The sequence below is a fragment of the Bos indicus genome, chromosome 12 (genome assembly GCF_029378745.1).
Source record: "Bos indicus isolate NIAB-ARS_2022 breed Sahiwal x Tharparkar chromosome 12, NIAB-ARS_B.indTharparkar_mat_pri_1.0, whole genome shotgun sequence".
NCBI classification, from domain to species: Eukaryota; Metazoa; Chordata; class Mammalia; order Artiodactyla; family Bovidae; genus Bos; species Bos indicus.
This window is the reverse complement of record NC_091771.1, coordinates 29,815,789-29,840,325: the sequence shown is the minus strand read 5'-3', so window position 1 is coordinate 29,840,325 and position 24,537 is coordinate 29,815,789. Positions and strand designations below refer to the sequence as shown.

Below are 24,537 nucleotides of genomic sequence, written 5' to 3'. Positions count from 1 at the left end.
AAAGCTTATTGCATGAATTACACAAATACACAAAAGTAGGGTATCCACGGCACTAGAAACACATCTTTTTACCATCGCACAGTGTCCTCAGCCGGCCTGGTGAAGCGCTGAGCACCTCGGTGCACCGGAGATGAGCTGTCGGGACCCTCCTGCGTCTCCATGGCGACGCGTCACAAAACAGCCTCCACCGCAGCACCCAGTCGAGCTGGTGGAAAGCGCCCCGCGACGACGGCCTCTTGGAGCAAGAATGGCAGAGCCGGGGCCGGAAGATGCGTGCCCTTCTCAATATGGCAACAAGAGACGGCCAAGTAAGCCTGCGGACCCTGCCACCTGGCCCGGCGAGGTTCGGGGGCGGGGTCTCTCCTGGAGCTGGGGTACCTAGGGCGAAGGCTGCCCAGGTCTTCAAGATACCGCGATCTTATGGATGGAACTCAATTTAAATAGAGGCTGGGAATTCAGGGAGAATGAAAGGGCCTTCATGACCTTGCCTCTCCCCAGCCCTTCGCCCTAACTCCTGCCAAACCCCTCCCTAAAACGCTCAGTTGTTTAAACGCCCCGTGAAATACCCAGAAGGGTACAAGGCAAAGGGAGGACTGACACCTTTGGGAGAACAAGGCTAAAGACAAAGACGAAACGGTGGTGGGGAGCTCTGAAGAGAGCAGACCCAGGGGGAACCCTGACCCCAGGCAGGATCTGAGAAACAGCCCAGAAAGGGGGGCAGGGCTGAAGAATGCAGAGACGCGACCCCCAGGCGCATAGGCAGCAGAGGCTGGGAACTAGAGCCTTTAGTACTGGCTTCTAATCTTCGCATCCCTTTCTTTCAAAGGGATCTTGTATCTAACAGAGGCAGTGCTTTTAATACTAATTCTGCATGCAAATGCTGCGGGTTTACTAACTCAGCTTTTTGTGTCGGTGGAGGGAGAGCCACTCTAGCTGTGATGCTAGTGGCGTGATTACTGTGTAGTCAGCTCCATCCTGGCCTTTCTCATGGCAATAATAACCCACTGCAGCCCTCTAGCTGGGTAATTGTGGTTCCCTGGTGGCTCCAGAGCAGTGGGGATTGTTCAACTGTAAATTCCCTAGGATTGCAGTCCCGGGAGAATGAATGAAATGTATACTTTCATCCCATTCATCCCTTTGTAAATTACAAATAGCAGATGAAAAAAAAAATAATACAAAAATATTTACAACACCGAGTTTCTCTGTGGTGTCCAGGCAAACAGGAGAGGCAGAGGAAGGTACATGTTTGTGTGTGTGTGTGGGGGGGTGCTCCTCACCAGGATCTCCCCCTTAGCATTCCCCTTGAATCTCATCTCCCTATCTAGCCATGCTGTCTTGGTTTTTTTCACTGTCTGCTCTCCCCTCTCTTGTCTGGGAATGTTTCGATCCTCCAAGGTGTATCCCTCTTGGTTTACATACTCTGAGTGGCCACATCCTGCCACAGGGCTTCAAGTGCCAATTCATGGCTCTCTAATCTTTAGCTCATAAACTCCTCCTCAATCTCAGACCAAAATATTCATCTGTCTACCACATGCCATTGGATGTCACAGGAGAGCCTCAGACTCATGTACAAAATTACACTCCTTGTCCTCCTAGACACAGAAGTGCAGTGAGGAGGATCCCAGCTGCTCAAAGTAGAGGGGAGGGCACTGACACCTCAAGGTCATCACCAGGTCTCGTTGATTCTGCCTCCAAAGTGCCTCTTCCCCTGGGGGAGTTTGCCCCTTCACACCCAGTCCCAAGTCTCTAACAGTCACTCCATGCTGCTCCATCCTCCACTAATGGAAGGGTCACCCTCCAAAAGGTGGGTCTGATGTGTCAGTGCCCAGGTCTGGTCTCAAAATAGGATGAGGTCGATGATGACCACCGTGGGCTTATTGCTATCGAACTCTTACTATCGACTGGGCTCTTAAGTGCTGTATTCGTTCCAAAGGCTATCATAAATTAACATGAACGGGTCGCTGAAAACAACCGAAATTTATTTTCTTACATTTTGGAGACCAGAAGCCTGAAATCAAGCTATTGACATGGCTGCACCCCCTCTGGTGGCTTCCGGGGAGAGTCCTGCCTTGCGTCTTCCAGCTTCTGGTGGCTGTCGGCACTCTTGACCTGTGGCCCCATCACTCCAGTCTCAGCCTGCATGCTCACAATGGCCTCCTCAACCTCCCTCTGCCTCTCTCTTATGAGGATGTTGAAATTGCATTTAGGGTCCAACAGATAATCCAGGATGTTCCTCGCCTCACATCCTTCCTTGCGTCTGCCAAGAGTGATGGGGCCTAGGTTGGTGTTGCTTGCTTAGAAAAAACTTCCTGATTTCTCTGTCAAACTCAGAGCTTCAGGCTCAGTGATGGTTCTTTAGAGAGCAGCACCGCCTCACAGTTTTTCCCCACTTACTTGTCTATGCTTGAAATTCTCTCAACAAAGAGCATTAATTCTGCAATTGGAATAAAATGCTTTAAAGTGTAAAGTGAAGCAGGAGAATCAAAGGATAATGTCATTTCTAGTATGACGGGATCAGAGAGTAGACAGGAGTCTGCAAGCAGAGGGACAGAGCATGACAGGAAGGGGCTAAGCCTTTCATTAGATTAGGGGAGCCTCAGGTGGAGGTGAAACTCACCAAATGTGAAGAGATCATTTCACCCCGGTGTTAGTGAAATGTAAAAAGCCACAGGTAACTGCCAAGCTATGAAGGAGCAAATGACCACTGAATTAAAATTTAAAACTATATTCCCAAGTAATTTGGTGATACTCTGTTGGCAATGAGAGGTTGGGCAGATCAGTTCTAGGGTCTGCCAATGCAGGAGACCTGGCTTTGATATCTGGGTTGGGAAGATCTCTTGGAGGAGGGCATGGCAACCCACTCTAGTATTCTTGCATGGAGAATCCCATGGACAGAGGAGCCTGACAGGCTATAGTACATACGGTTGAAAAGAATCAGACATGACTAAGTGACTAAGCACAGCAGTGAATTCTCTGTCCACACTCTCCTGGGTCTGCCAGGGGCATTTGCCTTGTAGGTGGTCCCTCCCTCCTCCTGGAAACTCCTTTTTCCTTCCGCCATCCACAGCCTCCTGGTTCTCTGCTCATCTTACACTCTTCTCAGGCTCCTTCTCCAGCTGCTCCTCATCTCCCAAACCTCTTGATATTGGACAGGCCTGGGTTTCAGCCTTTGGACATCAGCTCTTCTAATGACACTCCGCCCCTTGCTGAGCTCACCCACTCTCACAGCTTTACAGAACATCTATACCATACAATGGGATTCCCTGGTGGCTCAGCTGGTAAAGAGTCTGCCTGCAATGTGGAAGACCCTAGCTCGATCCCTGGGTCACGAAGATCCCCTGGAGAAGCAAATGGCAACCCACTCCAGTATTCTTGCCTGGAAAATCCCGTGGACAGAGGAACCTAGTGGGCTACAGTCCATGGGGTCGCAAAGAGTGGGACACAACTGAGTGACTTCACCATACTATACAATCTTGCGCAGTCATTACAAAGAATGAATTGGAGCTGCAGCAGACGAGGGATTTTCATATCATGCTATTAAGTGACAGATAGAAGAGATACATGAAGGTTACTTTGTGTAGGATGAGCCTGTTTTTGTAAAACGAAATAGGACTAAAGCCCAATACATTGGGATTTCCCTCGCAGTCCAGTGGTTAAGACTCCACACTTCCAAGGCAGGAGGCATGGGTTTGATTCCTGGCCAGGGAACTAGATTCCACATGCCATGTCATATAGCCAAAAAATTAAAAATAAATAAAGAATAGGGGAAATTTAAAAAATATTTTACAAACCAGTTTATTACCGAATTGATGTACATATATATCAATCTGTATATGATTATGTCTGCTGGTCTGAAAGTCTGGAAAGAAACAGGCACAACTGTTAACCTGGGAGGAGGGATGGGTGAAGGGTGAGGACAGTATGAGCAGGAAGGAGTACGGAGAAGGGCTCCAGGAGAGAACCTGACTTGCAAACTATGACCCCCTTTGTGTAAAATCAGTTCATGCCTTTACAGATGTATCCAATATGATGCATGAAAAGTCAGGCATTAAAACAGTGATAGTGAGTGCATTAAGATGATAGAATTTCAGGTGAACTCCCTTTATATTTTTATGTATTGCTCAAATTCTTGAAAACAGCCAATGTGAATTCTCAAGGAAAACAATAGACTTATTCGAGTAACTTAAAGGAGGGCTTCCCTGGTGGCTCGGTGGTAAAGTATCTGCCTGCCAATGTGGGCGACATGGGTTGGATCCCTGGGTCGGGAAGATCCCCTGGAGATGGAAATGGCAAACTACTCCAGTATTCTTGCCCAGGAAATCCTATGGACAGAGGAGTCTGGCAGGCTACAGTCCATGGGGTCTCAAAGGATCAGACACGGCTGAACACAGTTTTATTTAGGGGGGAAACTCAGATGATTAAATTGAGCTTCCCTTCTTCCCTGGTGGAGCTTACAAGTTGGCCTTCATTCCTTTAGACTCTACATTACCACTCAAAATGTTTGTCTCTTGCAAAATTGTGTTAAGTATTGAAATAACATTTGATCAAACTATGCTGTCTGCCACATTTAAAACCAGTTTATTGTGCTCTTAGCAGGTGATACCAGTTGGGATTCTTATGCCACCACGATGAGGACTGCATTCACACCTAAGACAGGAACAGCACCTGCTTTGTTTCGGTACCTCCCTGTTCGTGCCACATTGATGTACACACTTGAACTTGTTCACCTGTCTTTTATTATTCAGAGTCCAAAACTGATAAAGAGTAGTCAGAGAAGGCTTATAGAAAATGCATTCAGATAAGACCCGATGCACACACAGGTCTCCTCCAAGCGTCAGAGAGGGTTTTCACCTTAAAACAGTATCCCAAGCCCCTATAGGGAGATTTAGAAATTTAATACACGGATCCTTCATAAAGCCACTGTGTGTCATGCTTTACAACAGAGTCAGTATATAGTTAATATAATTGTGCTACCCAAACATGGAGCATGAATTGAGTCCGTTACCTGGTTTATAGGAGGTAGGCAATAACAACTGAATGAATGGACAAGTGAGGAATTGTTAGCACTTCCAGCCAACTGTAGTCTCAGAAGGTCGAACAAGGTCAAGGTCCGCTTACCTTTACCTTCACCCCTCCAACTATTGGTTCCTAAAGCAATATTGCCTTGCAGCTTCTCCCCAGCTCCACCTGAACCGAGGGTGGTGGGAATTTCTCTCCATCAGCTGCCCCTCTAAGCTCGCTGGTGGGTGAGCAAGGGTGGGGCTGCCATCTTTCATGGCATCAGTGATTAATGGGAAATCAGCATGGAGGACCCTCCCTTGCCCGTATTTACTCTGTAGATTGCTTCCAATGTAGAGGATCTTTTCACCTTAGAAGTGCACGTTGTTGAGAAGTCCAATGGAATACTGGCCAGACTGCAGCAGTGCAGTCAGGCAGAAATGGGTTCTGAGCTGAACCTCAGCACCCTGTTCTAATTAGCCCTTATTTTCTCTGCTACCTTAGACAAGTAACAAGCCCAGTTTTACTTCGGCTAAAAGTTTTAAGGTTGGCAAAGTGGGAATGATGACTCCTGACTAACGTGTTTGTTCTGAGGACAAGTTGAACACACTAGTCTCCTGGCTAGCATGAAGAAGTTACCCCCCAGATTTCTGTTCATTTTCCCCCAGCCTAATATTTATGACAGACTTCCATAAAGCACAGGGCTGCAAGGCTCTTGATTTCCGAGTTGCTTGCTATCCCACTGAGTCACATTATGTCCCCTACGGGGAGATTTACCATCTGACAGTAACGGTTGTCTGAAGAGGAAACATTTGGGATGAAAGCCAGAACCAAATGGGTACTTATGGAGTCTAGATTAGTGGTCTTCAAATTCACGTCTTTTTAAAGTTCACAGGAAAGTTCTCATCATAAATTAAAATAGCTGTAAAACATAAAACTTCCAACCCATCCTGAATATTGACATTTTAAAACAAGACCATTAAATCGTTTCTTTACATATAACCAGTGAGTAATCTAACCATCTTAGCAAATTGATGCTCTCTGACCCTTTAAAAAATATATACAAACAAGCTCTTCTTTAATAGATTATTTATTTCGTTCTCTTTCCTTCTTGAACTCTTACTCCCAGTCCACTTCCTCCATAGAATTTTACCCTGCTCTAATATATTTTGTGTTTGAAGGCAATTTATTGATCACTCCATTATGCCTCTTTGCAACTGTTTCAGTATATTAATTGAAATTAATTTTTAAACATGTTATATGACTCCAAGTATTGAGTTATCACATTATTTTTAGTACAGAATTGCTGAAAGCAATCAACACATTACAAATTGTTGATAATTACTAAACACAAAAAGTAAATTTTTTGGAATTGCATCTTAATGAGATAAATGGGGATGTTTTGTTTTCAATTACTTTATGTCTCCATATTTGAGTGTTATTATTTTTGGAATAAGACCACACTCAGCATCAATTTTTCCTGCTTACTTTTTTTATTTATAAATGCTCATATTGAGAAGACTTGTTCTCATAATTAAGTAGATGTGAATGAAAGGAGTTTTAGTGAAGCATTGCCATTCAATACTCTGAACTCTTAATGGGTTTTATGGCAAAATCACAGGTGATTTTTAATGATTGATTGGCTGACAGCTTGGTTGGGTACTCCTTCACTTTTATTGAAAGCAAATAATTAGATGATTTGTCATCCAGTTATTGAGTTATTCCCTATCTCATTTTCTGAGACATGAAAAGGCATGTCTTAACAAATGATTATTAAATTACGTCTGTTACTCCTTCACTTGGAAGAAACTTATTTCATATTATATACTCAAAAAGGACTTGGAAAATAGGAACATTAATTTCAGTAAATGTTTTCCAATATGATATTTTTTTTTATCATTACATACTTTAAATCTATTTTTATCCAAAACTTTGAGCTGAAGATTTAACTCATGTAATTTACACCAGGCTTACCTAGCTGGTAAAATCAGTCATTGTCCAACCAGCAAGTGAAATTAGGTTACCTCCTGTCAAAATAAAACCTGGCTACACTTATAGTTCAAATAAATGTTAAAATATGTTTTGAGAAATATTATGAAAACTACTGATAAATTATGGAATGCATATTTTAGTGAAGATTATTAAAAGTAGACAGGGGAAGTGTAAAGTGATTTAAGTCTAATATGATTAATTATATCCAAGTAATAAAAATAATACAGTGAAATGTATAGCTATATATGTAAGCTATCTTTGAAGTGAGGAGTATGAAAAAAAAAATGAGGTTTCTTAGTTAAAAATGTTCTCATGTGTGCAGAACTCTGGTGCTTGACTTCGGCAAATAATTAAATAATACCATGCATAAAAATCAGAAACAATTTAATTGATTTCTTTAGATACCAAACAAATATTTACTATGCATTTAATGAAAGAAAAAGTTATATAGGTTAGCATATAGTTATACTTGTAAAGGAGAAGGCAATGGCACCCCACTCCAGTACTCTTGCCTGGAAAATCCCATGGATGGAGGGCCTGGTGGGCTGTAGTCCATGGGGTTGCTAAGAGTCAGACACAACTGAGCGACTTCACTTTCACTTTTCACTTTCATGCATTGGAGAAGGAAATGGCAACCCACTCCAGTGTTCTCGCCTGGAGAATCCCAGGGATGGGGGAGCCTGGTGGGCTGCCGTCTATGGGGTTGCACAGAGTCAGACATGACTGAAGCGCCTTAGCAGCAGCAGCAGCATACATGTAAAATTAATAGTATGACAAGCTAGCATATACTTTCATGTATTAAATATTTTACATAATAAAATAAAATGAGGATTGGCTATATTGAAGTAAATGTTTTATAATACATATGGGTTAAAAAAGTAGATTTAAGTATCTTATTGAATGACGAATAAAAAAAATCTGAAAAAAGATCACAAGATTTTCATGTACCAGTTTTATACAGTAAATCTTTAAAAATGTGATAGTCTCAGAAAGATTCCAGTTACACTGAAAAGAATCAGCATTGACATCCTGTACTGTTTCATCTTCACAGAGATGCTCTTCTTTCCTGCTATCGACATATCCTAGGGACGTTTTTAAAAGCTGGAAAAATGCTTACATTTAAAGATGTGAGTGAAAGAGCCATTTTCAGCAATCTATATTCTCTGCTCTCTTAGAAGCTCTCCTTAGAGAGGGATGAACATTTGATAGTTGTTAGGAAAGGGAAAACTAGCTGTTACTCTCAGCCACACCATCTACAGCATACCTACATACAGGACATCCCCACACAGGCCAGAATACTCTGGTTATAGTCCCACCCTTTACTCTTGACCTAGAACAGCAAGTCCTGGGTAAGTGTATGAAATTTGGGTTACAAGAGGGTTCCCTGAAAGCACTATAATGAAGTTTCCCTTTGCCAGGCACCCTTCTCATGGTTGGCAGCTTACACCCCGAAGTATAGTGATGAAGAAGAATGCAGGGAGCAAGAGATGGGAGATGCGGGAAAGACCCACATAGATATGCAGATTTGTACTTGGGGAGACACATTAGGAAAGAGTATACTGAGAAATGCAGATGTGCAAATCGATTCCTTTAAAGTAATCTGTTCTGTGTTCCCTTTGCAAAAATCTTCATGTACCTTTGATGACTTCGGTTTGATTTAGGACCACAGTCATGCTTGCATCTGCTCATCTGAATGACAAGTGAAACAGTCCAGCATCCAGATGGATCCCACTTTCCAGATGTTTGGTTTCTTGCAAACATAACCTGAATCTAACCCATTCCTCCTTTTTTTTTTTTCTTAAGTCAACATGAAATATTTTAGACATAGAAAAAGGAATATACAATAAATTCCCAATTATCATCCAGCTATAATAATCAACAACACATGGACATTTTTAATGTATATCCTCCACTTAGCCTTCCCACTCAATAATACTGAAGCAAAATCCAGGCATTATATCATGCTAATTCTAAATATTTGGGCTTCCCTGATAGCTCAGATGGTGAAGAGTCTGCCTACAATGCAGGAGACCCAGGTTTGATCCCTGGGTCAGGAAGATACCCTGGAGAAGGGAATGGGAACACACTCCAGTATTCTTGTCTAGAGAATCCCAAAGACAGAGGAGCCTGGTGAGCTACAGTCCATGGGCTTGCAGATAGTTGGACACAACTGAGTGACCAACACACACACAATTCTAAATATGTTTTTATGTCTCTCTGAAAGATAAAGACTCTTTAAAAATATGTAACAATACCATTATGTCACCTAAAACAATTCCTTAATCTCAAATAGCCAATCAGCAATAAAATTTCCCCCAATTGTCTCATAATTAAAAAAAAAAAAAGTTGCCTAGAAATTGAATCCAGACAAGGTCTATGCATTGTATTATCTTTATTCACTTAATCTACAGGTTTCTCTACTTTTCTTTCTTTTCTTTTCTTTTTTTTTTTGAGAATTTCTTTGTCAAAGAAGCAAGTTATTCTTCTGGATTTTTTTCTGACTCCACCCTCATCATGTCATTTAAAAACATCCTCTTTTTTCATATATTTCCTGTAATCTGATATTCCAAAGACTTCATCTGATTCAGGTTGGGTATTTTAACAAAAATATTTAATAGGTGTTTTTTTGTGTGTATATTCACAGTGGCAACTACTGATCATTTCATTATTTCAGTAGGGACTTGAAAACCATTGGTATCCTAATTCTTATATTTCTTCCTTTTATTAACTGGAATACTTTTCATAGAAACTTTTCTTTACCAAGTATCTGGTTACACTGAACTACTTGTTTATACAGAAGAGTACTCAGTTCTTTAAAAAAAATTAATTTAAAACTTTAATGAATTTCAGATTATTCTTTTAAATTTCATATTAGGACTCCCATACTTTTGTTAAGGGCCATCCTAAGATACAGGATTGCTTTGTTCAGGGAAACCTAGATATTGAATTATTTCTGGCATCAAGCCTTAAGCTAGCCAATCTTTGAAAAATTATTTGACACGTGTACTGTTGTGAAATTGTTATGTAAATCTTAGTTTGGTTTCTACTCTTTTCTTATAGTCAGAAAAGTACCAGAAGGCTAGGATATACATATTCACTTGGTGATCCTATTCCTAATCAAACACAGTACAATGATGAGTATGTCTGGAAACCATATTCTAAAGAGGATTCGATCAATGTTGGGACTTCAAGAGGAATCAAGAACCACAGATCTTACCCTAGTCAGGTAAGATACTATCTACATATCTTTTGACTTTAATATTATATCCATAATCCATAAGAATGAGAGTTTGGATATATCCCAAAGGTCCTTCATCATCTACAGCTATGGTCCTTCTTAGACTATTTTTTGCTCACTTTCTCACAATTATTTCTAACTACTTCTCCCTTATCCCCCTAAATAAGAAATATTTTTTAATTAAAGTGGAATTCATGTAGCATGAAATTAACCATTTTCATGTAAACAAATCACTGGCAATTGCTATTCATAATGTTATACAAACACCATCTCTATCACATTTCAAAATATTTTCATAATCCCAAGAGGAAACCCTGTACCCATTAAGAAATTACTTCCTATTTCTCTCTCCCCTTGTCTCTGGCAACTATCAATCTGCTTTCTGTCTCTATGGCTGATATTCTAGATATTTTATATGTGGACTCGTACCATATATGACCTTTGTGTCTGGCTTCACACTTAGCATTGTTTAAAAACATCATTTTCAAAGTTCACTCACATTGTCGCATCTATCAGCACTTCATTCCTTTTTGTGGTTGAATAATATTCTATTGTATGTATATACCACAATTTGTTTATCCATTTATCTATTGATTGACATTTGGGTTGTTGCCACCTTTTGGCTGCAGACTCCGCCTGCACTGCAGGAGACCTCGGTTCGATTCTTGAATCAGGAAGATATGCTGGAGAAGGGATAGGCTACCCACTCCAGTATTCTTGGTCTTCCCTGATGGCTCAGCTGCTAAACAATCTGCCTGGAATGTGGGAGACCTGGGTTCGATCCCGAGGTTGGGAATATCCCCTGGAGAAGGGAACAGCTACCCACTCCAGTATTCTGGCTTGGAGAATTCCATGGACTACATAGTCCATGGGGTCACAAAGAGTTGGACATGACTGAGTGACTTTGACCTTTTGGCTATTATGAACAAAATTGCTATGAACAGGTATGTACAAGTATTTGTATTTGGTATATGCATTCTCAAACCATCACAATTTATACTATTTTGATTATCCAGAATGCTCTTCTCTTGTCCACCAAGGTAACTCATAGGCTTAGTTTAAAAAGAGCCAGCTAGAATTCCTTCTCCACTAAATGAAAGTAGCTGACCTTCTCTCTGTTTTCTAGGTACTGTGTACCCTTCTCGCATCATAAAAGGCAAAGCTCAATTGTAGCAAAGGATTTCATTTATTGGGTTTCCACATGGCATGGTGCCACCTGGGATGGAGCCACCTGGACATGTTCAATGGGTAATAAGGTAGTAGAATTTGATGGTCAGGTCAGTAGAATTTAAGGTCAGGATTTGATGACTGAAATGATGTAAAAGACAAGGTGGGCAGTGAAAGAAGGATGCTGTTTCTGTTTTTACTTGGATGGCTGGGTCTATGCTGATGCTATTTACTGAACTGGAACTTTCAGGAGGACCAGGTTTGGTGGGGAAGGTTTTAGGGGAAATGTGAGCTCAGTTGAAGGCATGTTGGGTGAGGATATGTCCAATAGGCAGTTGAATGCACAAATCTATGACTCGAATGGAAAAGGTGAGCTTTAGATGTAGACTTTGGAGTCATTAGAACACACACACATGCCCCATTTAATTTGGTTCCTCATGGCACCCACATATAATCTATTTACCTCTTGAGTATTTTCCTTAAGATTTATAATTAATGCCAAATAGTTACAATATTACACTGTATATGTATACATATGACATACACATACATACTGGACAGCATTTATTTTCCCTTTAAGTGTTATTGAAGGCTCTCAACAAATGGCAGCCAGGGTGGCAGGGTGTCCTGTGCTGTCTCAACCAATAAGAGCCAGAGTGGGAGGGTCCTGTGCTGTCTAAGCCAATGAGTGTTCCTTTGCCAGCCTGTAGACTCTCCCATCACCTAAGTTGAGAGTCTATTGCATTATTTACTCTTCTGAGGCCTCTCTGCATTTTTGGCCCATTGTTTTGCTTCACATCCCACATTCTATGCATCCAGAAACCTTATATACCTATAAAATATATTTAGAATATGATCACTTCTCCCAGCCATATTTTCTTGTCTTCCACATGAAAAATGAAAGAAATGACAAAGCTCCATGTTATAGCTGGGTCAGATGATGGCTCTGCAAGACACTGCAACTTCATCGTGGTAGCTGGGTGTAAAGAACTCAAAAGAATGTGTATACAAAAACACTTCCCAGGTGGCACTAGTGGTAAAGAACCCACCTGCCAATGCAGGAGATGTAAGAGACCTGGGTTCAATCCCTGGGTTGGGAAGATCCCCTGGAAGAGGAAATGGTAACCCACTCCAGTATTCTTGCCTGGAGAATCCTATGGACAGAGGAGCCTGGCGGGCTACAATCCATGGGGTCACAAAAGTTGAACACAACTGAAGTGACTTAGCACATACATACAAAAACACATGTGTTCTTCATTCCATAAGGTGAAACCCTGTGGATTTTCTTGAAAATTGTGTTTGTATCCATAGGACTTCTTTCTCTGGACACTACCTCAATCAACAACCTCATTAAAGAGCTACTTTCCTTGGAAAATTGCTGCATCAATGGAAGAAGTTCGGAAGGCAATAGGAAATCAGTTTATTTCCATCACAAAGAGAGATTTTGTGGACCGATCGATGGGTAAACGTTCATTTTTCTCCTTTCCCTGGTAAAATGTTAGGCACCGGAGTCTCCATGGTGAGCAACACAGATGTGGTCTCTTCCCTCAAGACACTCACAGTATAGACGTGGAGAAAGGCAATTTTGCAAACAAGAGTTGACCTAGTGAGCACCTATAAAAAGGTGCATGTTGTGGGAAATGCGGGGTTCTGTGGGTGCACAGTAGGACATCAGCCTAACACTGGAGGAAGAGGTCAGGATAGGCTTCTTGTGTCCAAAGGACAAGGATGAGCCAGGAGAAGATGATGGGGTTGAGTTAAGCCTTCTGTCTTCAATTATTTACTGCTGGTTTACCATTTTAAAAACTCTTATGTTAAAATTCCTTTTATTAAACTGATATGTGCATAGAGTGAAATCTAATAGTTACCTACAGGTTCACAGTGAAATAGCAATTCCCTGACCCCTCCCCCATCCACTCTCGGTCCTACTCCCACTGACTATCAATTTCCATCCTTTCAACTATTTATTCTTATGGGATCCTCTGTATTTTAAAATCATATCCTCGCACTACTCTTTCTGATTCATCAGTCTTAGGCATTATGATGGACTTCAGTTATAGTAACTGAGGATGTGGTCCTCCTACAATTCTTTCTCATGTCCCCTCCATCCATCCTCTCAATATAAGTATATTACAAATTTGGAGTTAATGCCATTGCTAGTGTTTATATTATAATTATGATCATATGATATATTATAATTATGTTAACACTGCTTGGGCTTCCCTGGTGGCTCAGTGGTAAAGAATCCATCTGCCAAAGCAAGAGGCATGAGTTTGATCCCTGAGTCAGGAAAATCCCCCGGAGAAGGAAATGGCAGCCCACTCTAGTATCCTTGCCTGGAAATCCCATGGACAGAGGAGGCTGGCAGACTATAGTCCATGGGGTCACAAAGAGTTGGACACGACTTAGAGACTAAATAGCGGCAACAACAAACACTACTGAGCCAAATGATATTTTATGGGTATATTTCCTTTTAGTTCTCTTTTGCTTTTTTTACCATTCAGTTCAGTTCAGTTCAGTCACTCAGTCGTGTCCAACTCTTTGCGACCCCATGAATCGCAGCACGCCAGGCTCCCTGTCCATCACCAACTCCCGGAGTTCACTCAAACTCACGTCCATCGAGTCGGTGATGCCATCCAGCCATCTTATCCTCTGTCGTCCCCTTTTCCTCCTGCCCCCAATCCTTCCCAGCATCAGAGGTTTTTCCAATGAATCAACTCTTCACATGAGGTGGCCAAAGTACTGGAGTTTCAGCTTCAGCATCATTCCTTCCAAAGAACACCCAGGGCTGATCTCCTTCAGAATGGACTGATTGGATCTCCTTGCAGTCCAAGGGACTCTCAAGAGTCTTCTCCAGCACTACAGTTCAAGAGCATCAATTCTTCGGCACTCAGCTTTCTTCACAGTCCAACTCTCACATCCATACATGACCACTGGAAAAACCATAGCCTTGACTAGACGGACCTTTGTTGGCAAAGTAATGTCTCTGCTTTTGAATATGCTATCTAGGTTGGTCATAACTTTCCTTCCAAGGAGTAAGCGTCTTTTAATTTCATGGCTGCGGTCACCATCTGCAGTGATTTTAGAGCCCCCCAAAATACAGTCTGACACTGTTTGCACTGTTTCCCCATCTATTTGCCATGAAGTGATGGGACCAGGTGCCATGATCTTCATTTTCTGAATGTTGAGCTTTAAGCCAACTTTTTCACTCTCCTTTTTCACTTTCATCAAGAGGCTTTTGAGTTCCTCTCCACTTTCTGCCATAAGGGTGGTGTCATCTGCATATCTGAGGTGATTGATATTTAATAATTAATTCTTTTAAAATGCTTAGTTTTCTATGTGCCTGTCACACTCACTAAATCCATTTTTACCTGGTCCAACATCTCAGTACATCGCCTTCTGCTGTGCCTGGTGTCCCTGAATCCAGAGCTTCTTTGGTTCAGTTTTGCTCCAAGAACCTGTCTAGGAAGGGTAATCATGTGACTACCATGAGGTCAAGAAGGTGATTCAGGGAATTCTAACCACTCTGTATCCAAGTTTTGACCAAGATCACCCATTTTCTGCCCTGAGCCTCCATACCAGCCTTCCACTGAACCAATTCCCTCTGACTTTGAGCCTGCTGCAGTTTTGCTGTGTGGATTAGCTCATGTGGATTTGCTGTGTGGATTTGCTGTGTGGGTTAATTTTGTTAACCCCTTCTGCAGTCCCTTCATTTCAGCTTTCCCTACTTTGCTAACTCAATTGCTGCATCTCTATTTGGTTTCCATCTTCTAAAAATGTGTTAACCTCTCCAATCTGCTCTCAGTCTGGTCAAGTGTGGGGAGGGAGGAGTCATTTGCATGGTTGCCATCCACTGGGTTTCATAGGAAGCACTGCTAATTCTTTTACTTCCAAACCTTTCCAATCTGGTCTCTGCCCCATCTGGTCATTGAAGCTACTCTTGTCAACGTGCCCAATAATCTGGCAGCATGAAATGTCAGTGGCTGCTTGCTCCTTCTTGAAACAAGAAGGAGCAAGCGGCCTTTGAACTTCTGTGACACCATACTCTCCTGGTTTCCCCTACTTCTTTGTGTCTCTCTCTCTCTCTTTTTTTTTTTTGGTCTTTTTTTCTACTTGACTTCTAACAGAGTTCCTTAGGGTTCCTGGTTCCTTTATAAAAGCAACTCTCCATCATCCCGAGGATTTCTGCATTTGTATCTCTTCCTCAAGTCCTTCCTTGGGCCCCTGATTTTGTGTATTGGGGGATCAAGTAGAGGCCTCATTAGGGTTCCAAGTCATCACCTTCTTCTTCCCCTAACACTGAACTTTGTGTATCATCTACCGACCCCTGCAATTCCTTCGCCACATGGCAGCCAGAGGCTCTTTCACAGTCTAAACTGGATCGAATACCTCTGCTGCTTCTTTTCACTGTCTTCCTTTGCACTTTGAATAAAATCCCTGTTCCACTTCGTTCTCTTGGTTCACAAGGCCCTGCAAGCCTGGCCTGGCCCTTGCTTTCCCTCTCATTCACTAGTCTCCAGCGACATGCGCCTTTTTTCAGTTCCTTTAAGATTGCAACCTCTTGCCCACCTTTGGTCAGCACTCAGCCTGTCCCCTCTGCCTGAAAGGCGCGGTTTCATTTTGTCACTCTCTCGACTCCAGCTTAAATGTCACCTTGCCTGTGAGACCTTTCCTAGATTTATCTGAAGAGGCCTGCTGTCATCTTGTTTGCCCGTCGCCTTTGCATTCTGCAGTCATGTGTTGACTGATTCTTGTTTCCTGTTGTTTGTGCTTTGCTCTTTCCTCCATGACTCAGTACGCCCCCCAAAGCTCTTATTCACTCAGGGCCTAGTACAGCATGTAGCCTCATTCCCTGTAAATATTTGTTGAGTGATGGAGAGAATCTTTGGGAAGTATACTTTCTGAAGCTGGATGGGAACAGAATCAAAAGACCTCCATACTTGCAGATAAAGGGTCATGGAAAAACATCTGAAATGTCAGCCTTCTTAAAAGATGTCTTTAAGCTTCCAATTAGAGTTGTGCTCTCTGCAAGCACAAATTACCATTTCCCCATGTGTGGATAAATACCCCAGACCTGTCGAGACTCCCTCCTAAATCTCTCGCCTCCATCTGCTTCTTTCCCTCCCCACGGCCCCTGCCTTAATTCGGGCTATCATCATCTATCTCTTGGATAACCTCTAATCCACTCCCCTCTCCAACTTTGTCTCCTCAAGTCCATGTCCATACTAGGGTCATAGTAAGTTTCCAGATGTGCCAATTGACATCACTTTCCAGCTTAAAACCCTTCAGTTATATCCCCCTCCCCACCGTTATCCCCAGGATAAAAGCTAAGTGCCTTAAGGTGAGTGCTATATAATCTGGTCCTTGCCCACCCCCTCAGCGTCCTCCAGCCCCTATGACTGCCCCCTACCCTCCAGTTTTACAATGCCTCCTGTAACCTTGTGCCCTTTGCCCTCTGCCTCTTCTGTGTGAAGACTTCTCCCTCCTTTTATTTTTAGCCTATCTGTCCATGTGTGCTCAGTCACCAATTCGTGTCTGACTCTTTGTAACCTTATGGACTGTAGCCCCCCAGGCCCCTCTGTCCATGGGATTTCCCAGGCAAGAATACTGGAGTGGGTTGCCATTTCCTCCTCTAGGGAATCTTCCTGACCCAGGGATCAAAGCCATGTGTCCTGCGGCTCTTGCATTGGCAGAAAGTTTCTTTACTACTGAGCCACCCGGGAAGCCCTATCTCTGTCCGTATTTGAAGTCTAAATGTAAACTTCATTTCTCTCCCAGGAGACTTCTCTGATCCTCCAGATTTGGATCAGCGCCCCTCCCATGTTTTTATAGCTCCTGTTCTTTCCTCTTCCACATCATTTATCAAATAATATTGTGATTCCCTTTTATGTATCTGTTTCTCTAATACTTTAAGCTTCTGAAACACAGAGACTGTGTCTTGTCTTTGAATCCTCATTATTGAATTAAGGCCAATGAGTGAGAAGCAGTAAAAGGGGCTTGTTTACACATTCAGGCTTGAGAACTTGGCTTTGAGGAATTAGAACAGAACTAGCTTTCACCTGGCTATAGATTGAGTGCCCTTGGTCTTAGTCATTTTGAACAGTCCTTGCTGTGGATTTACAGGGGCCTTTCTGCAGCCATCATGTGCTGTGTGTGTAAGTTGCCTCAGTCATGTCCAACTCTGTGCAACTGCATGGACTGTAACCTGCCAGACTCCTCTGCCCATAGAATTCACCAGACAAGAATACTCAAGTGGGTAGTTATTTCCTTCTCCAGAGGATCTTCCCCACCTAGGGATCAAACATCATGTGCTGTGCTTAGTTGCTCAGTCATGTCTGACTCTTTGCAATTCCATGGACTATCTCAAAGGGGAAGTTTCTCCCTTTGGGCTATAACTACTCTGGTCTCACCTTTGTGGAAGTGTGAAAGAGTCGCTCAGTCATATCTGACTCTTTGTGACCCCATGGACTGTAGCCCACCAGACTCCTCTGTCCATAGAATTTTCCAGGCGGGAATACTGAAGTGGGTATTCATTTCCTTCTCCAGAGAACTTCCTCACCCATGGATCGCAGCTGGGTCTCCTGCATTGCATGTGCATTCTTTACCAACTGAGCCACCAGGGAAGCCCTATCACCTTTACCAACTGGAAAAGAAAACCAGTGGGAATTGGTCTCCTGAGGCACAGGGATAGTCCCTCGGGGTGGGGTTGGCACTGGGTCAGGTTATCTTCTCTGTTGGGACTTCAACAACATTACGGCTGCACTTCAGCACTCACATGGTGTTCCTCAGATCCTTCTGTATCAGCAATTTCTCCCAATAGTGCTGAAGGAACTCATTTATAGGAAATTTTACAAAGACTATAAAACCATTAGTTAAGGATTAAGAACTAAGAGTTACTGTAAGCATATATCATGTAGGCAGTCACTAGAGTGTGGTTCAGATTAATTACTAATACATAGCAATTACATTTCTTTTTTCTCTTTTGTTCACTCAATTTAGTAAATATTTAATGAGGTCTATTATGGTGATATGTACTAAGGATCAATGAAGACTTACTCTTTCTCTTCAAAGGAACTCAGAGTAAATCCAGAGCCTGATTTTCGTCATTTCTGGGTCTTCATCTCCAGTTGCTCTATATGGACAAGTCTCTCAAGACCCTTCACAGTGTGGATCCTAACCTTCCCCTCCTGCTTCACCCTCAGCTACTGTTCCTCCCTACCCTGCATTCTTCACATTCACACCAACTAGACTGCATTTGATAAATGCACCGTGCATTTTAGCTTCAGTGCTGACCATTCGTCAAAACACACCTTCTGCTGTGTCTGCCTTTCTTTATTTTTAATTGAAGTATAATTGCTTTACAGTATCATGTTGGTTTTTACCAAACATCAACATGAGTCAGCCATAGGTTTACCCACGTCCCCTCCCACTGTATCTGCCTTTTGATTCTTATCTTCCTTCCACCTCTGGGTTTCTTTTCTTTTTCTTTTTTTAAAGATTTTTCATGCAGACCATTTTAAAAGTCTTTGTTGAATTTGTTACAATATTGCTTCTGTTTTTTATGTTTTGGTTTTTTTGGCCAGGAGGCATGTGGGATCTTAGTTTCTTGACTAGGGATCGAACCTGCACTCCCTGAATTGGAAGGTAAAGCCTTAACCACCGAGCTACCAGAGAAGCCACTCCCTCTGGGCTTCTGTAGCACCTTATCCAAAGCTCTGAGTCAGTGATTCTTAAGCATATGGGAAGCTTGTTCATAATATAAGTGCCTGGGTCCCTCCCACATCTAGAAATTCTCAATGTCTGGGATGAGGTTCAGCAGGTATATTTTGGCATAACCTTCCTAAGTAATTCTGATGTATTATCTCCATTTGTTACAGTTGCAAGGTATTACATTCTGTATCTATGTCTCCTGTCTATCTCTTTCTCATCACACTCATTTTAGGTTGTCTTAAGGTAGAACAATGACTTCATTATCTCTAACTTTGGCACAGAACACATGTAGGAACTGAAAGCATTTGCTTTTGAGTTGTAGCTAGGAAAAAGGGCTAGACATCTGCAACAAATGGGAATTTGTTTATTAATAAAGATATTAGAGATGTGAGTCTGAGTGAACTCCGGGAGTTGGTGATGGACAGGGAGGCCTGGCATGCTGTGATTCATGGGGTCGCAAAGAGTCGGACATGACTGAGTGACTGAACTGAACTGATTAGTAATTCACAAAAACTGAGTTATATAGATGGTACTTACTAGCAACAATACCAGACGGTTGTCCAAAATATCTTAAGGAGTGTCCTGATTTTGGAGCCCTAGAGTTTTCCCTTCTCTCTAACCTTGTCTTCTCCTCAGGCAGTTTATGAGGTCATTATGAGGGCCATTGAGTACCCATGTCCTCTCTCCCTGCAACATCTAAATTAAGAGACACCATGTAGTGAAACCCTTTCCCACTGTGCTGTTCTGGACGGAGATCATTCTTTAAAAAATCAATATTAAACTGCTCTTGGGTGCCAGTAGATGACATCACATATTGCTTGATATACAATGTACATTGGAGTCTATTTCGAGAAGACCTATTGAAAAACTATTTTGGAAGAAGAATCAAGGTTAGTGTCAGTAGTAATTAGCACTGTTGTGACATTGCTCATGATACTCCTATTTTTAATATTTTTGTTCTGATTAAGGCTGGTGTTGTGTGATGTGCCTCTGAACCAACATTTTGTAGCGAGAATTAGGGGTGAGCTCATTCTAAGTAAGATGATGTGATTCTCTACTTCATTAATCTGGTAATGCTTGTGGAACTTGACTTTAGCTAGTGCGTCAGAGGTTTTAATGATCATATTAGTGAATATTTCTTAGCAGTTATTTCTAAGAATAATACTATTATGACCCACTAATAACAATGATCTGGCCTAACCATCCATCAGTAAGGTCTTTTTTGAGTGGTTCTTTTCTAGGTAATGGGGATGATGTGTACTGCCCATCTAAGGTTGCTGGATTGGGCAAATAAAAATACAAGATGCTCAATTAAAACTGAATAATGATATTGCATTAGTGTCTCACTTGTGTCTGACTCTTTGCGATCCAATGGATTGAAGCCTGCCAGGCTCCTCTGTCTATAGGATTTCCCAGGCAAAAATACTGCGTTTGCAGGCAGATTCTTTACCATCTGAGCTACCAGGGAAGTCCTAATAACAGGTAAAAAATGAGTACTTATACAGACACAAAAAATTATTCATTATCTGAAATTCAAACTTAACTCCACATTTCCATTGCAAGGGCCTTGTGCAGCAACCAAAATAGCAACTACAACAAATTTAACTGAACTCCTATATTTTATATGGCAACCATAGCCCTGTCTAAAATATCTCACTCTGCTTCCTAACCCCAGCCCCAGAGCCTAGGCAGGACTACTGGAGTGAGGTGTGCTGTCTGAGTCCATGAAGCAGAAACAAAGAACACTCCTAACTGATGAACAGTATATTCATTAGAAACTACTTCTGATCATTTTAGCCTATGCTTCCTGTGCCTGATAAAGCAGAAAATTACTTCTTGGTTGAAATGTCCATAAAAAATACATTGACCATACCTCTAAATGCAAGAAGAGACGGTTCTGAGTGTGATAAATTGGAAGCTACTGCCAGAAGCAAAATGGAATGAAAATATGATGCTATTTAGAAATACCTTACAAGGAGTAATTATTGCCTTCCATTTGTACCTCTGCCCCAGATCAGAAGGATAAACAGCGTTCTCAGATGTTTCTAGAATGGAAAAAGTTAGTTCCCCGACCAGCAGACACAGAATTTCGACGGAATTACCAAATTCCAGCTAAAATTCCTGAGTTACAGGATTTTAGTTTCAAATATGGATGCTACTCGAGCCTACCCATTGCTTCTCAAGGTCTAGGTGAGTACACCTGTAACTTTTTAAAACAATTTTGTAGACTCTTCTTATTCCGAGATTCCTCAATACATTCCACAACACATTTGTGGGACCTGGCGAGTCCCACAAATAAAGGCTGGGATTCTCTGCCCAGTGACAGCTTCTTGTCTTTCCTTCCCTTGCGTCTCTCTAGTCCCTTCTGTGCTGTTCAGCCACATGAGGAGCCAAGAGCGCACGAAGAAGCAGTCCATCTACCAAAGTGATTACGGGAAAGCCTACCTGGATTTCTTGACAATTCTCAACTCATTCAGCCCCTCTCAAGTCACAGAGTACCTTCAGGGTGTTTCCTACAAAGGTAAGATGAGGTCTCAAGTTACTATTCGATAAATTACAGGTCATAATAATACGTGGCTTTCCACCAAATAGAAACTTTCCCAACTTCTAGCCCGTGGTGTTCAATATATATGTATGTGACTACAAAAAGGTGGCACAGTGGTAAAGAATCCACCTGCTATTGCAGGAGATGCAAGAGATGCAGGTTTGATCCCTTGGTCAGAAAGATCCCCTGGAGGAGGGCATGGCAACCCACTCCAGTATTCTTGTCTGGAGAATCCCATGGACAGAGGAGCCTGGAGAGCTACAGCCTGTGGGGTCACGAAGTGCCAGACATGACTGAGCATGCATGCAACATATATAGTTTTGTGTAAACCTCATCCCATTGAAAATAAGTTTTTATTCGAAGAAGCCCCAGTGAATATATCCCCACTTATTAAAAAGAAAACATCTAGCTTTTCACTTACTTCTGATCTCACTTTGCTGTGGTTGAACTGCTCCAGGGCGACTTCTCTTTTTCTTGTGGTTAATTGATTTCTCCAGTGGAAGTCTGTGCTCTCTCACAGCTTTGTTTTAGTTTGTGTAATCTTTATTTCCTGTTTGGTGCTTTTGTGTGTGTGTGTGACAGTCTTCTTAGGGTACATGCAAATCTTCATGTAGCTCATCCTCAAAGAGATAAATGTCATTCAGGACTGGTTGGGTCACTTTCTAGGACACATATTCCTATATCACCAAACTAACATGTTATGTACATTATAAAACATTCAAAGTTCAATGTGGGATCACAAAAACAAATGCAAACTTAGGTGGAAAGTAACTCAGCTGCGTGCACACATACACACACACACACACCCTGATCTCTAGCCCTCAGGTGGCATTCGTCACACTGAGCACAAGGACAGGCAAACATCACTTGCATGCTTTCTTTCTCTTAGTTTTGGCTGCACAGATGGTAATTTCTAGGAGTGACAAAGCTTTATAGCTCCACCACGTACAATTTAAAAATATGTAGTTAGTATTAGGGGACCATAGATGTTCATAAACAGACAAGACTCCTTCAATTTCCAGATGAGGAAATGGAGGCTGGGGAGAGAGGGGCCTCCCATGATCAGTTATCACTCAAAGACTGCAAAGCCTACCAGTACTGGTAGGCAGAAAAGCAACCCTGGCTTTCATGTAACTTTTGGAGCAATAGTTTCTATTGTTTTGTTTCTCATCGCATCACGCAGAACAAGCACTGTCTAGGTGCTTCACATATAGCATTCTTCATCCGTTCCAACACCTGTGCTAGGTAAGTATCAGTACCTTGATTCAGAGATGAGGCAACGAATAAATAGAGATGACACATGTGTGCTCAGTCATGTCTGATTCTTTGCAACCCCATGGACTGTAACCTGCCAGACTCCTCTGTCCAGGGAAGTTTCCAGGCAAGAATACTAGAGTGGCTGCACAGAACAAAAGCCTAAGTCTATTTCATTCCACAATCCATGCTTTTTCCAGGAAGTCTTGCTGATCCCTTGAATATTGTTTGCTCTTTTTAGTCAATAATTACATTCAAGAGATGTTGAATATTGAAGAGTCTTTTTAGCTATTAGACATAATAGCTTTGATTATCGTGATTCTTTTGGTCTCATTGAATTCATATTTAGAGTACTATTGTCAGGTATTTGTCACCTTAGAAATTTCTCTATTTAGCCCTGAAATAGTTAAGTGGAAAATTTCATCCTGTTTTTCTTCATAATTTTCAGAAAGGCAGATTCTTGATCGCTTTATTCGCTCCTACTGTGATGTGGGCCAAAGGACGGATAAAAAAGAAAAGTAGTTCAAATGAAGAACATCTGAAAGTAACTGAGTTCTTTTCTCAATAATCAAGAAAAAATAAGATCCAAATTGTTCTGAATTATAATTTCATCATGACTTGGTGTAATTTTGTTTGTTTTCTTTTTAAACAATAAAATCATTTAAGGCTGAAAATCATCCCTTGCCTCCCAATCTATTCCCACCCAATTTTAACTGCATCCAGTAGGTTTTGATATAATGTTTTTTCGCCATTCTCTTTTGGATACTTACTTTGTGTCTTCAGTTCTGGTTTCCTCTTTGAACCAGGAATTATGTGGAAGAGGTTTCTTAATTTTTCAATAATTAGGGGATGAAAAAATTCATTATTGTTGATTTTGAATTTGAAAGTTAAAAAAACAAATCTCTGCTTTTGGAAAATTAGCAAACATTTTTTATGCCAAGTATAAGAATGATTTGTGTATTACATGAATAGCGGAAGAAAAAATGTATAGTTAATTTTATTTTTAAGCCACTTCTTTGTCTTAATTGTATATTTTAACTGTCATATTCTGAGGCAAAAAAATTAAAAACATTCCACAATAGAAGTGTTTTCATCATGTCTCCTAGTATTTCTGGGGTTTTTGCTACATACTTTTGGCTCCTATGTTGTTTATCAGTGCTTATGACTTACACAGAGCTTCTTCATTTTCCTATTACATGTTATTCTTCTTTGACCATGTTAATGGTTTTGATCTTGAATTATGTTTTAATTTATATTCATGTTGCCATTCATGCTGGGTTTGTTTTTTCTGTGCATTTACTTAATTCCAAATTTCTCTCTCTCTCTCTTTTTTTTTTTTTTTCCTGTTTATGTCTTTCTTGGAGCACCGGGGATGTAGCTGTGGCCCACGAGTAATTTCATATGGATTCTGTCTCAGTTTAGTGTGTGCAGTGGGACTTCCTGTCCTCCCAGTACTCTCCAGAGCATGGCCCATATTCCATCAGGATCTTGAACCAAATATTAAACACTGAAGAGCCCTTTTTTCAATGAATGTTTATTGAACACCTTTTATGTGCCAGGCAGGGTTGTAGGTCTTGGGGATACACTAGCAGTGAAAAGACATGCATGGAGCTTGCATCATGGAGAGAGGGAC

At 41.6% G+C, this 24,537-nt stretch overlaps 1 protein-coding gene across 10 annotated transcripts; it reads left to right on the top strand.

Annotated features, from left to right (window-relative positions):
• The first annotated feature begins 115 nt into the window (after positions 1-115).
• Positions 116-23,581, top strand: TEX26 (testis expressed 26). Of its 10 annotated transcripts, none has more exons than XM_070800207.1 (8): positions 158-308; positions 4,597-4,678; positions 8,986-9,120; positions 10,051-10,216; positions 12,707-12,857; positions 21,119-21,295; positions 21,465-21,626; positions 23,353-23,581. In XM_070800207.1, the coding sequence occupies exons 1-8, from the start codon at positions 248-250 to the stop codon at positions 23,424-23,426; spliced, it is 1,008 nt and encodes a 335-aa protein (XP_070656308.1). In that variant the 5' UTR covers positions 158-247; the 3' UTR covers positions 23,427-23,581. The 10 variants fall into 10 exon arrangements, with proteins under 10 accessions (XP_019827005.1, XP_019827004.1, XP_070656308.1 ...); XM_070800206.1 differs by having other exon boundaries at positions 4,594-4,678; XM_070800209.1 differs by lacking the exon at positions 158-308 and adding an exon at positions 1,257-1,804.
• The last annotated feature ends 956 nt before the right edge of the window (positions 23,582-24,537 follow it).